Source organism: Leopardus geoffroyi, chromosome X (genome assembly GCF_018350155.1).
Source record: "Leopardus geoffroyi isolate Oge1 chromosome X, O.geoffroyi_Oge1_pat1.0, whole genome shotgun sequence".
NCBI classification, from domain to species: Eukaryota; Metazoa; Chordata; class Mammalia; order Carnivora; family Felidae; genus Leopardus; species Leopardus geoffroyi.
The window spans coordinates 31,458,408-31,473,550 of record NC_059343.1 but is presented as its reverse complement, the minus strand read 5'-3'; the positions used below and the strand labels follow the sequence as shown (position 1 = coordinate 31,473,550).

Genomic DNA, 15,143 nt, shown 5'->3' with positions numbered 1-15,143 from the left:
CCACACTGAGATACCACCTCATGTAGATCTGAGTGGCTAAAATGAACAAATAAGGAGACTATAGATGCTAGAAAGGATGTAGAGAAATGGGAACCCTCTTGCACTATTGGTGGGAATGCAAACTGGTGCAGCCACTCTGGAAAATAGTGTGGGGGTTCATCAAAAAATTAAAAATAGAATTACTCTACAACCCAGGAATAGCACTGCTAGGAATTTACCCAAAGGATACAGGAGTGTTGATGCATAAAGGTACATGTACCCCAATGTTTATAGCAGCACTTTCAATAAGAGCCAAATTATGGAAAGAGCCTAAATATCCATCAATTAACTAATGGATAAAGAAGATATGGTTTATATATACAATGGGATACTACTTGGCAATGAGAAAGAATGAAATCTGGCCATTTGCAGCAATGTGGATAGAACTGGAGGGTATTATGCTAAGTGAAAGAAGTCAGTCAGAGAAAAACAGATATATGTTTTCACTCATACATGGATATTGAGAAACTTAAAAGAAGACCATGGGGGACGGAAAGGGGGAAAAAAAGTTACAGAGGGGTGCCTGGGTGGCTCAGTTGGTTGAGCATCTGGCTTTGGCTCAGGTCATGATCTCATGGTCCATAAATTCGAGCCCCGCGTCGGTTTCTGTGCTGACAGTTCAGAGCCTGGAGCTAGCTTTGGATTCTGTGTCTCCCTCTCTCTCTGCCCCTCCTCAACTTGAGCTCTGTCTCTATCAAAAAGTGAATAAACATTAAAAAAATTAAAAAAAAAAGTTACGGAGAGGGAGGGAGGCAAACCATAAGAGACTCTTAAATACAGAGAACAAACTGAGGGCTGATGGGGGGTGGGAGGGAGGGGAAAGTGGGTGATGGGCATGGAGGAGGGCATTTGTTAGGATGAGCACTGTGTGTTGTATGGAAGTCAATTTGACAATAAATTATGTTTTAAAAAATGTGAGACAGGAAACCATCAAAATCCTATAGAAGATAACAGGCAACAGCCTCTTTGACCTCGGCCATAGTAACTTCCTACTTGACACATCTCTGACGGCAAGGGAAATAAAAGCAAAGATGAAGTATTGGGTCCTCATCAAGATAAAACCTTCTGTACAGCAAAGGAAACAATCAATAAAACTAAAAGGCAACTGATGGAATGGGAGAAGATACTTGCAAATAGCATATTGGATAAGGGCTAGTATCCAAAATCTATAAGGAACTTACCAAACTCAACACCCAAAAAACAAATAATCCAGTGAAGAAATGGGCAGAAGACATGAATGGAGTCTTCTCCAAGGAAGACATCCAGATGGCCAACAGACATATGAAACAATGCTTTACGTCATTCATCATAAGGGAAATACAAATCAATACCACAATGAGATACCACCTCACACCTGTCAGTGGCTAAAATTAACAACTCAGGAAACAACAGAAGTTGGCAAGGATGCGGAGAAAGGGGAACCCTCTTCACTATTGGTGGGAATAGTGCAGCCACTGGTGCAGCCACTCTAGAAAACAGTGTACAGGTTCCTCAAAAAATTAAAAATAGAATTACCCTATGACCCAGCAATAGCACTACTAGGATTCTATCCAAAGGATACAGGGATGCTTTTTCGAAGGGGTACAAGTACCCCAATGTTTATAGCAGCACTATCAACAATAGCCAAATTATGACAAGAACCCAAATGTTTATCAACTGATGAATGGATTAAGAAAATGTGGTGTATATATACACAATGGAATACTACTTGGCAATGAAAAAGAATGAAATCTTGCCATTTGCAATCACGTAGATAGAACTGAAATGTATTATGCTAAGGGAAGTCAGAGAAAGACAGATACCATGTTTTCACTCATATGTGGAATTTGAGAAACTTAACAGAAGACCCTAGGGGAAGGGAAGGAAAAATTAGTTATGAACACAGAGGCAAACCATAAGACACTCTTAAATACAGAAAATAAACTGAAGGTTGATGGGGGTGGGGGGTTGGGGGAGTAGGAAAAATGGGTAATGGGCTTTGAGGAGGCATCTTTTGGGATAAGCACTGGGTGTTGTATATCAGTAATGACTCACAGGAATCTACTCCTGAAGCCAAGACTACACTGTATGTGACCTAACTTGACAACAAATTATTAAAAACAAGAAAAAAGGATTATATTTGATTATATTTGTCTGTAAGTAACAAAAGACCTGCTATAGCGGGTTAGGTAAATAGGGGCTTATTTATCTTATGCAGTCAGAAGTCCATAGATAGGTATTCCAGGGCTGCCTTTGCAGGGTGACAATGCCTTCAAGGAGCAATAATCCTTCTAGTTTCCTATACTACCATTCCTTACTATGTGGCCTTCCTCAGCCTAGAAACTGCCATCTCCCTAATAAACAAACAGTTTAAAAAAATGAAATCTCATTTTTAAAAAAGTACTTAAAGGTTAATGGTTTTACTCAAAAACATATTTAGAATACATGTCTTTGTGTTTTGTACTTTGAAAAATTTAACAGGTATTATGAGGAACCCAAAGAAAATGAAAAATTAAAATCTTCCCTATAAAAATAAGAATTCCAACAAGTGTCAGCATAACCAGTCTTCCAGTTCATAATATTATAAACCCACTTCTCTTTTGACAAATTAAGCATCATCACTACATTTCCATGGCAGCCTCAAAGGAGAAGCCCAACCCATTCGGCCCTGCTTCAGATGGAGAAATACAAGGAAAAGGGCCATGGACTGTGCTTTCCAGACACACTCAGTGCCTTACCATGTGCTTAATCAAACCTATAACTGGAATACAGATAATATAACTACCATTGTATGATGCCTGTTCAAAAAAACTAGAGAAGGTTTATTTAGAATCCTGAAATGTGCAGAAGTATTTCCTCTCTCTTCTCTAATTATTTACTCAGCTTCTCTCTAGTACTGAGGCAGGACCCAGTCTTACCAGTGTTAATAAAAAAATTAAAAAAAAAAAAAAAAAAAAGCTTGGTAGGGTGGCTGGGTGGCTTAGTCAGTTGAGTATCTGACTTTGGATTTCGGCTCAGGTCCTAATCTCACGGTCTTGAGATGAAGCCCTGCATTGGGCTCTGCACTGAGCATACAGCCTGCTTGGGAGTCTGTCTCTCCTTCTCTCTCTGCCCTTTCCCCACTCATACTTTCTCTCAAAATAAATAAATACACTTAAAAAAAAAAGAGCTTGGTCAAATGAATCTGCTAAATATTCATGGAAGTGTAACTTGAATGCTTAATAAATTATAATCTGAGATTTTTAAATCAATACAGGCTAGTAACAAGATTAAAGATGGTGATATCAATGATCTCTAACCCTAATGAAAGTACAGTACTATTTTCCACTGTAGATATACACATATATATTCATACCAAAATTAAGTGAATTTAAATTAATACTGAACTTGTTTATAACACTCCCTGTTACAACCAGTGGTAGAGTTATATAAAAATCATTATTTGGAAATGACCGATACTCACAAGAATATACACCTATGGCAAGATTTCTACAAACCAGTACTTCTCTTTAATCTGAAATATACTCTATGCAGATCCCAAATGATGACTATTCATAAATGAGAAATAAGGAAGGAAGGAAGGAGTGGAAGGGAGAAGGGAAGAGTGCAGGGAAGAAAGGAGAGAAGGAAAAAGACAGGGAAGTAAGCAGGGAGCAAGTGATTGAAAATGGGGCTGGCTGGCTGGATGCATGATAGGCTGTAATGCATGATAGGCTGTTATTACTCTGAGGACATTTTCAGGGAAAAAAGAAGTTCAAACAGAATTAGCAATTTTCATAATCAAATTGTTACCTACTTCTTTTGGCATCTACTCTTTGCCAGTCTTTACAGGAGTTTTCCATACATTTAATCTTTATGAGATATATTAGTCTCTTCATTCTACAAATAAGGAAACCTAGTGCTTATAGAGTATTTTTCTCAAGATCACAAAGCTAGCTAGAAGCTAAGATCCGTTTTGAAGAAATCAGGTATACCTAACCCCAAAGTTTCTTTTACTTCACATTCAAGCAGAAATGGACTTCAGCTGGTTATAAAGTACCATGTGAGTCACTGCAGATACAAAAATCCAGAAACTTCCATTTAACTGAAAAGGCATAACATGTACATTAAAGTGATCATTCAACTTTTAACTTGCCATATTATTTCTTTAAATGATACCTTGTGTACTCACGAGATCCTCACAGCACCTAACAATGATGTTTGCTGAATTTGAAAGGCTACTAGATAACACTTTAGCAGTAACAGGGCTCAGTTTTGTAACAGGCACATTATGGAGAATTGTAGAGTCCAGAGAATGGCAGAAACAAGGGTAACAATTAACAAATATATGGAACCATCAAGAACAGTAATTCTGAGAATATTTTCTATTAATGAATTCCTTATTTAAATGACAGTCTTAAGTTCTTAATTTTATTAACTGGATATTATTACCTGTATTAAATATTGATTATAAGGAATTTGTGGATCCTTCTAAAATATTTCACGATCTAAAAAAAATGTCATTCTGAATATCTTATCACCATCATCAAACAGAAACTCATAAAACAATACTATGTTCATCCGTATCTATGATGATTCATTTTGTCAACTTGTCCAAACTTGACAGGGCTATGGTACCCAGTTGTTTGGTCAGTCTAGATGTTCCCATAAGGTATTTTTTAGATGTGATGAACATTTAAATCAATAAACTTTGAGTAAAGATTACCTTCCACAATGTGGAAGGGTCTCATCCAGTAAACTGAAGGCCTGAAGAGAATAAATTGAAGTCCCTTTGGATTCAAGACTGCAACATCAATTTGTTCCTGGGTCTCCAGCCTGCCAGCCTGCTAGAGTGTCCACACAATTATATGAGCCAGTTCTTTAAAATCAACCTCTCACCTCCCTCTCTCCTTCTCTCCCTCTCCCTCCCTTTTTTTCTATACATATTTCCTATTGCTTCTTTTCTCTGGAGAACCCTAACACTGGATCCATATTTTCAAATCAAATTTACATATCATATATGGAAAAGTAAATGCCAAGGAGGAGCCAAGATGGCAGAGCAGCATGGAAGTTCTCAGCTTCTCTCGTCCCTGAAATGCAGCTAGATTAGCACCAAACCATTTTACACACCTAGAAAATTGATGTGAGGGTTAGCACAACAATCTGCATAACTTGAGCCACAAAGCTAGGGAGGTACGCAGCGCATACCAATGGAATAAAGATAGTCTCTTCAGAAAATGGTGCTGGGAAAACTAGACAGTGACATGCAGAAAAATGAACCTGGACCACTTTCTTACACCATACACAAAAATAAATTCAAAATGGATGAAAGACCTAAACGTAAGACAGGAAGCCATCAAAATCCTAGCAGAGAAAGCAGGCAAAAACCTCTTTGACCTTGGCCACAGGAACTTCTTACTCAACATGTCTACAGAGGCAAGGGAAATAAAAGCAAAAATGAACTACTGGGACCTCATCAAGATAAAAACCTTCTGCACAGTTAAGGAAACAATCAGCAAAACCAAAAGGCAACTGACAGAATGGGAGAAGATATTTGCAACTGACATATCAGATAAAGGGTTAATATCCAAAATCTATAAGGAACTTATCAAACTCAACACCCAAAAAACAAATAATCCAGTGAAGAAATGGGCCAAACACATGAATAGACACTTCTCCAAAGAAGACATCCAGACGGCCAACAGACACATGAAAAAATGCTCAACATCACTCATCATCAGGGAAATAAAAATCAAAAGCACAATGAGATACCACCTCACACCTGTCAGAATGGCTAACAGGAACAACTCAGGCAACAACAGATGTTGGCAAGGATGCAGAGAAAGAGGATCTCTTTTGCACTGCTGGGGGGAATGCAAACTGGTGCAGCCACTCTAGAAAACAGTATGGACGTTCCTCAAAAAATTAAAAATAGAACTACTCTACGACCCAGCAATTGCACTATTAGGTATTTATCCAAAGGATAGAGGTGTGATGTTTTGAAGGGGCACATGCACCCCAATGTTTATAGCAGTGCTACTGACAATAGCCAAAGTACGGAAAGAGCCCAAATGTCCACCGCCAGATGAATGGATAAAGAAGACATGGTGTGTATGTATATGTGTGTGTGTGTGTGTGTATGTGTATACATATACACAATGGAGTGGTGTGTACACACACACACACACACATATATATATATATATTTATATATTCATATATACACACACATAGACACAATGGAGTATTATTCGGAAATCAAGAAGAATGAAATCCTGCCATTTCCAACAATGTGGATGGAATTAGAGTGTATTATACTAAGTGAAATTAGAGAAAGACAAATATCATATGACCAGTCATATGTGGAATTTAGAATACAAAACAGACGAACATAAGGGAAGAGAAACAAAAATAATATAAAACCAGGGAGGGGGACAAAACATAAGAGATTTTTTAAATTTTTTTAATGTTTATTTTTTGAGAGAGAGGACACAAGCAGAGGAGGTGCAGAGAGAGAGGGGAAGACACAGAATTTGAAGCAAGCTCTAGGCTCTGAGCTGTTAGCACAGAGCCCAACACGGGGCTCGAACCACAGACTGAAAGATCACGGCCTGAGCCAAAGTCAGGTGCTTAACCAACCGAGCCACCCAGGTGCCCCTAAGAGACTCTTAAATACAGAGAACAAACTGAGGCTTGCTGGAGGGGTTGTGGGTGAGGGCAAGGGCTAAAAGGGCAAGGGGCAGTAAGGAGAATACTTGTTGGGATAAGTACTGGGTGTTACATGTATGGGATGAATCACTGGATTCTACTCCTGAAATCATTATTGCACTATACGCTAACTTGGATGTAAATTTAAAACCAAATATATTTTTTTAAATGGTTACAATAGGGGGTGCCTGGCTGGCTCATTTGGAAGAGCATGTGACTCTTGATCTCAGGGCTGTGAGTTCATACCCCATGTTGGGTGTGGAGATTACTAAAAAATAAACAAACTGAAAAAAAAAAAAAGTACATGCCCCAGTGACCCTATCTGATTTGCTTCTATTTTTAGGACCATTATACAGTTCTCACTCAATAAATGATTACTGCCTGAGCCCATGATTTAGTGTCTAAATCAAACAAATAGAATAAACTATTACCTTTAGCTGGACGAATGGAAAATGCCATTCCTCTTTCTGTGTTTACTGGTTGCCATTCAAATTTGGCAAAATAATTCTGATGGTTATACAAACCAACTGTCCCCATAAAACATGTTTTCACCGAGAAGCCGTGTGGTCTCAAAACTAGCTCTTTAGAAGATAGCTCCAGTTCTACTGGCATGACAACGGCCATCACTAGGATATGCCCACCAGGTATATTGTTCACTGTAAAGGTGAATGACCTGTAACACAGCAAAAGCATCCAAACTGAACTGATAATAGCTATTTGCAATTACAGAATTCAGTTACATGCAAAAATGCATATATTATTAACATCTGCAATTAATCCTTAGTAAGCAATACATCAAAATATTTACGGTAGGCTGTCACTGAAATATCAATCTACAAATCCTATAAACTGGTGCATGTATAGTTTCTATGTTTGAGGACCAAATGTAACATATGCTACAATTACTGAAACAAGTAAATACATATTCTACACAAGGACACTTTAATTCTAGCATATAGAAATTAAAAAATAAATCCTACTTCCAAAATTTTCCAATGGTGGGAGATTCAAATACCATTGAAATGTAAGTAGTAGCTGTAGGTGGAATCACATATGAAAACTGGTTGGTTTTCTGAAGTTCTTTCAAATTAATATCTAGCTGGATCAAAATATGCATAGGTAGCATATTAACAACATGCAGTAGACGAGTATTTGTGGAGTTCACGCAAATATCACCAAAATTAAGGACAGAGGGCCCTGAAAAAATGAAAAGTTATTAGGTTTAGTGTTGGCAAATGTATTCAGTTATTTTTTTTAAAGTCTTCATACTGTATTTTCATCAATTAATTTATAAAAAATGATACTTAAAAAATTATTTATTGCAATATCAGAAGTTACTAACCAAGATTTTTATCTAAATGTCCATAATTTGGTGTTTGGAGGTTATTGGTTAAAATTAAATATATCCTAATTATGTGACAAATTATATAGAAAAATTATTAACATTCATTATAACTCATCTTGGTACATGAATTTACACTGTAACACCTTCTCCACTTCCATCAATACATTTATGTTCATTTATCCAGAATTTAGAGAAATGGGTAATTTTCCCACTAATTAGTACTTTTAAATGACAAAAGTTTTTATATCATAACAATTTTAATAATTATAAGTCTGAGTCTACTTTTAACACCTCGATTTAATCATAACTGATATACAATAACCTGTATGCATTTAAAGTGTGGAATTTCCTAGGTGTTGACATATGTATATACCTGTGAAACCATCACCACAATGAAGAGAATGAACATCCATCACTCCAAAGTTTGCTTGTGCCCTTTTATATTCTCTCCCTCCCATCATCCTCAGTACTTCCCCCTTCCCAGACACCCACTCATCTGCTTTATGCCACTGTGTATCAGTTTGCATGTTCTAGAGTTTATGAGAGGAATAATATAACATTGGCAGCTTTTCTCTGATTTCTTTCACTCTGCAAATTCCCTGGAGATTCATTCAAGTTGTTTTAAGTGTCAATAGTCCATTCCTTTATATTACTAAATGGTAGTCCATTACAGGTGAACGTTTGTCTCTTCACCTGTTAAATAACACCTGGATTGTTTCCAGGTACTGGCTATTATAATTAAAGCTGCTAAAACATTTGGGCACCTGGGTGGCTTAGTCGATTAAGTGTCCAACTCTTGATTTAGGCACAGGTCGTCATCTCATGGCTCATGAGATTGAGCCTCATGTAGGGCTCCGCACTGACAGAGCAGAGCCTACTTGGTATTCTCTGTCTCTGCCCCTTCCCAGCTCACTCTCTCTCTCTCTCTCTCTCTCAAAATAAACTTTTTTTTAAAAAGCTGCTAAAACATTTGTCCACAAGTATTTGTTTGGACACATGATTTCATTTCTTTTGGACAAATATCTAGGAGTGGAATGCATGGATCATATGGTAAATGTATGTATAAATGTATAACAAACTGCCTGTTTTCAAGTGGTTAATTTCCCATTCCACTAGCAATGTATAAGAGTCCCAGCTCACTCGTATCACTGGCAACAACTGAAATGGTGAGCTTTGGGTTTGCTTTTTTTTTTTAATGTAGCCATTCTAATAGATTTATAGTCATATCTCACTGTGGTTTTATACTGTTCCCCTAGCAACTAACAACATTTGTATATCTTCGCTGATGAATTATTTGTTCAATCCCTTTGCCCATTTTTTAATCCGGTCATTTGTTTTCTTAATATTGAATCTCCAAAGTTTTATACAAATTCTTGTTGCAATTCCTTCATGAGATACATAATTTACAAATAATTTTCTCTCAGCCTATGTCTTGTTATTATCCTCTCAGGTGCTTTTGAGGAGCACAAACACTGAAGTTTGATCAACTCCAATTTATTTATTTGTTCTTTTGTTCTTTTGTTCTTTTTTTATCCATTTGTTCTTTTATGGATTGAGGAGTTTGGTTTATGTCATATCTAAGACACTTTGCTTTCCTCATCATCACAGACATTGTTTTTTCCCTATGCTTCCTTTTTTAAGGAAGGAAGCAAATGGCCTGCAATCTATTATTTAAGAAAATAATATATAACACACATAACATACAAACTATGTGTTAATCAACTGTTTATATTATCAGTAAGGCTTCTGGTCAACAGTAGGCTATTAGTAGTTAACTTGTGGGGGAGTCAAAAGTTACAGGCCAATTTTTCGACCATGTGGTAGGGGGGTTATCAGCACCACTAACCTCCATGTTGTTCAAAGGTCAACTGTGTATTGAACTGAAAGAAAGTGAAAACATACAAGAATATATGAGATACAGCAAAAGTATTATTTAGTGAGAAATGTGTAACACTGGGGCATCTGGGTGTCTTGGTGGCTCAGTCGATTAAGCATCCGACTTCGGCTCAGGTCCTGATCGCACGGTTCATGAGTCCAAGCCCAGTGTCTGGCTCTATGCTGACAGCTCAGAGCCTGGAGCCTGCTTCGGATTCTCTGTCTCCCTCTCTCACTGCCCCTTCCCTGCTCATAGTCTGTCTCCATCTCTCTCAAAAAAATAAATAAAACATCAAAAAAATTTTAAATTAAAAAAAAAAAGAAATATACATCACTAAATTATATTAGGAAAAAAGGGTATAAATCAACAATTTAAGTTTCTACCTCAGGAAGTTAGAAAAAAAAGAGAGCAATCCAAATAAAAGATACAAAGCAAATAGAAGGAAATGCCAAATATAAGAAGTCATTAAAATTAAAAACAGAAAACTACAGAGAAAAATCAATGAAACCAAATGCAGGTTCTTAATGACCAATAAAATTGATAAACCTCTACTGAGACTTAAAAGGAAAATAACAAGAAAAACATCAATTCTCAATATCAAGAAGAGAGGCTATATCACTACTGATGTTTCCAACGCAGACATTAAAAAGATAATTTGGGAATGCTTTAAACAATTCTATGCACATAAAGGGGATCGATTCCTGGAAAGCCACAAACTACCAAAAGTCTCCTAAAATGGTGTAGATGATGTGAATCGTCCTACAACTATTAAAGAAAATGAATTTGTAATTAAACATCCTCTGTAAATGAACTCTCCATTCCCAGATGGTTTCTCTGAAGAACTCTTTTAAAGAACAATATAATTCTACACAATCTCATTCAGAATATAGGAGAGGAATGAACGCTTTCTGAGAAAACAAAGATAGTAAAAAAAAAACTTTTAAAAAAAGGAAAATTGCAGACCAATAATACGTTTTATGAAAACAGATACAAAATTCTAGATTCTGATTTAACAATACCGTGAGGTAGACATAAAAGAAGTTGGGGAAGAATCTAAGACAGAAATACTGTACAGAAAAATACAGGTTGTGAAAGAGGAATGTAAAGGGAAACTGACACAGAAAGTGTGGCTAGAGAAACCTAATTTCAAATCCACTCCTTTCCACTAAATATTGAGCAATCTGATCAAGGTTTACCAGCTCTCTGGGCTTCACTTTACTCATCTCTAAAATGGAAATAAAAGCAATTACCTTATAAGTTGCTTACATCATTTAAAGGATTAAATAAGACCATGTTTGTACACTGTTCAACATAATGCCTGGCCTATAATATGTATTAATAAATCATTAACTAAAAACCAAAGTGACTGGTCATTTGCTGATGAAGCAAACAATACTTTGCATAATGTCCGACTTAACCCGGACTTTATAACAGTGTTCACTAACTGTCTCAATTAATCTCCAAATCCTCTATTGTGCCTCTTGACAATCACTTTAATTTTTAAAAATATAAATATTGAGCAAAACTTTCTGACACTGTAATCTCCTTTGATAGTTCCAGTCCCTGTTCTGTGCACAGGCTCAAAAAACCCCTTTAAGGTATAAAAATGAGAGTGATACAAAATTCCCACCATCACAGTTGCTGACCTTGTAAACTCACACAGGGACCCTGTCCCCAGAGAGAGGGTCATTATTAAAATACTTAGGGGCACCTGGGTGGCTCAGCTGATTAAGCATCTAACTCTTGATTTCAGCTCAGGTCATGATCTCATGGTTCTCGAATTCGAGCCCCACATCAGGTTCTGCACTGTTGGGGTAGAGCCTGATTGGGATTCTGTTTCCCTCTGTCTTTGTCCCTCCCCTGCTTGCGCGTGCGCTCTCTCTCTCTCTCTCTCTCTCTCTCAAGACAAATGAAAATAAACATAAAATAAAAATAAAATAAAATAATAAAATAACTTAGGACACCAGGTAAAGAAGGGAGAGAAGCTGGTGGAGGAGTTGTAGAGGAGACACTAGACACTACCCTCTAACTTTGCTCCTTTTGAATTTTTATAGATTTGCTTATCTGATTAGTCAGTCACCAATTTGGAAGACACAGAGTATTTACCACACAATAAAGAAAGGCAAGTTCCTGGGACTATAGAGCCTAGTACTTATCACATGCCTGGCACAAAAGAGAGGCCCGGTAAATGCTGTATGACCTGAACTGAACTCCACATGCAACCCCAGACAGGCAATGAACTAAGGAGTTCCTAGTCTGTCATGCCAAAGTGCCTCACTGCCACTGTGTGGCAGGGAGGTTTAGCTCCAGTTACAGCACTGATCCTATTTCCCATTCAGAATCTCAGTGAAAGGTGACAGATGCCAACTCTTTTTACCAGTCCATGTCACCTGCTTTCCCCAGAGCCAGATCCCGCTTTGGGCATTTCCCATAGTCCTCACTGATCTGAGGACTTGGCCACTGACCAGCCATATATAATAAGCTATCACCACCCAGATATTTACTCACTTCCCATTGTGTTGCCTCTGGCCTTGTACCTCTTTGGACATTACCTTTAGTGTGGATAATTTAAGAATTGGTGTTTTGTGTAGTGGGTTCTCCTTAAAGGGAGAATCAGCAAATCCATGTCAATTAAATCATTCTCTGCCCACATCTCCCTCAGAGCCACCCTAACCCTGCCTAGAATGAAATGAAAACTTCCTCTTCAGACTAGTACATATATTTTTATGTACATACTCTAAAGGTACAGTATCAAAGTGTAGAACTGTCGTAAGGACAGACATGCAGATCAATGGAACAGAACTGAGAGTCCAGAAATAAACCCTGACATATATGGTTAATTGATTTTAGACAAAGGTGCCAAGGTAATTCAATGATGAATGATAGTATTTTCAATAAATGGTGCTGGGGCAATTACATATCCACATACAGCAATATGAATTTAGACTCTTAACTTACCACCTAAAAACTCAAAAGGAATTGTAGACCATAAATACAAGATCTAAAAGTACAAACATTTTAGAAGAAAACAAGAAAAAATATTTGTGACATTGAGTTAGGTACAGATTTCTTGGGCATGAAATCAAAAGCATGATCTAGAAAAGAAAAAACTGTAATAATTTTTTTTAAAAAAATCGATAAATTCAGTATCATTTAAGTAAAAACTTCTGTGTGTTAAGGACCACTATTTAAAAAATAAAAAAAGGGGGCACCTGGGTGGCTCACTTGGTTAAGCATCCGACTTCAGCTCACGTCATGATCTTGTGGTTTGTGAGTTCGAGTCCCACATCGGGCTCTGAGCTGACAGCTCAGAGCCTGGAGCCTGCTTCAGATTCTGTGTCTCCCTCTCTCTCTCTCCCACTCCCTCGCTCACAGTGTCTCTCTCTCTCTCTCTCTCTCAAAAATAAACATTAAAAAATTTTTTTAATAAACAAATAAGTAAATAAATAAAAATAAACAACAAAACCAAGCCACAGACTTTGGAAATCATGTATCTGATAAAGGACTTATGTCCAGAATATATAAACAATTGTTACAAATCTATAATAAGAAGGCAAATATTCAAATTAAAAACTGGGCTAAGAATTTGAAAGACATTTCTCCAAAGGAAATATACATTTATGTCTATTTAAATGCATGAAAATGTACTCATCATCTTAGTCACGAGGAAAATGCAAATCAAAACCACAGTGAGAACATTTCACATCACAAGGATAACTATAACCAAAAAGAAAATAACAACTGCTGGTGAGAATGTGGAGTAAATATAACCCTCATACATTGTTGGTGGGATTGTAACTTGGTGCACTTTGGAAAGTTTTTGGTAGTTTCTTGAAATGATTGACATAAATTTACCATACAACTCAGCAATTCCACTCCTAGGAATCTAACCACAAGAAATGAAAACATACATTCACTCAAAGAATTATATGTGAACGTTTATAGCAACATTATTCACAACAGCCTCAGACCAGAAACAACGTGTGTCCATCAACTGGTAAATTGATAAACAAAATGTGGTACTCGGGTAAAATGAAATGCTATTTACATATAAAAAGGAGGCGCCCCTGGATGGCTCAGTTAAGCATCAGACTTCAGCTCAGGTCATGATTCCACGGTTGGTGGGTTTGAGGCCTGCGTCGGGCTCTGTGCTGACAGCTCAGAGCCTGAAGCCTGCTTCGAATTCTGTGTCTCCCTCTGTCTCTGCCCCTCCCCGGCTCACACTCTGTGTCTCTTGCAAATAAATAAATAAATAAATGTTAAAATTTTTTTAAAGATATAAAAAGGAACATTTATACCTATTTATACCTATTGGATGAACCTGAAAAGTAGTATGCTAAGTAAAAGCAGCCACATAAGAGAGAATACATATTGTTATGATTCCTTTTATATGAAATGTTCAGAATAGGCAAATCTATAGTGAGAGAAAATTGATTAATGGTTGCCTGGAGCTATGGCTGCAAATTGGGAGTAAATACATATGGTCCTGAGGGTGATGGCAGCATTCTAAAATTGAATTATGGTGATGGTTGCATAATCCCATAAATTTACTAAGATTCATTGACTTGCATACTTAAAACAGGTCAATTTTATGGAATATAAATTATACGTCATTAAGCCTGTTAAAAAACAAAGGATTAGTAGGTTTTTACAGATTCTTACCAACAATTACTTGATGAATTTGCTTTGGTGTCAAAATTAAGCTGCAGTCATGTTTTTCATGGGGTGTGGATGGGTCTGATTTAAGTCCTTTGAGAACCTGTGGAAAACCATTACTCCAAAATTAATTTTCAATATTAACAAAAGATATTTTAGGAATTCTCATGGCTTCATGAAATTAAAATATCACACATGCCTTTGTTTTCAGAGCCTTTGTCTCCTTGGATGCTATATTCCTAGTATTTAGCAACTGGTTACGTCTGATCTGACGCCGTGCTGCAAATAATTCCTCTTCTATTTCCGTTTCTGAGAGCGAAGGTGACTTTAGACCTGATGCTGGCTGTAATCCTATGTCTGTATTGTTATATGAATCCATACATTCCCTACTGAAATCATAATAATAACTAATTGAAGCCAAGTGTTTTAGAAAATACAATAGCAAATCCAAACATTCCCCATATTGCATGCTTCTGCTGCCCCACTCAGAACCACTTAAGCAGAATGATGCACTAATCTGCATAAAATTGCCCTTTGCTGACAAGACCCCATTCTTAAACA

At 37.0% G+C, this 15,143-nt stretch overlaps 1 protein-coding gene across 1 annotated transcript in view; it reads right to left on the bottom strand.

Annotated features, from left to right (window-relative positions):
• Positions 1 to 15,143, bottom strand: part of CFAP47 (cilia and flagella associated protein 47) — a 553,185-nt gene that overhangs the window by 485,789 nt on the left and 52,253 nt on the right. Inside the window, exons 12-15 of the mRNA XM_045471009.1 lie at positions 14,782 to 14,971; positions 14,589 to 14,685; positions 7,686 to 7,902; positions 7,137 to 7,378 (exon numbers count right to left, since the gene is read on the bottom strand). Coding sequence (XP_045326965.1) covers positions 7,137 to 7,378; positions 7,686 to 7,902; positions 14,589 to 14,685; positions 14,782 to 14,971 — 746 coding nt within the window. The remainder of the gene's footprint in view (positions 1 to 7,136; positions 7,379 to 7,685; positions 7,903 to 14,588; positions 14,686 to 14,781; positions 14,972 to 15,143) is intronic.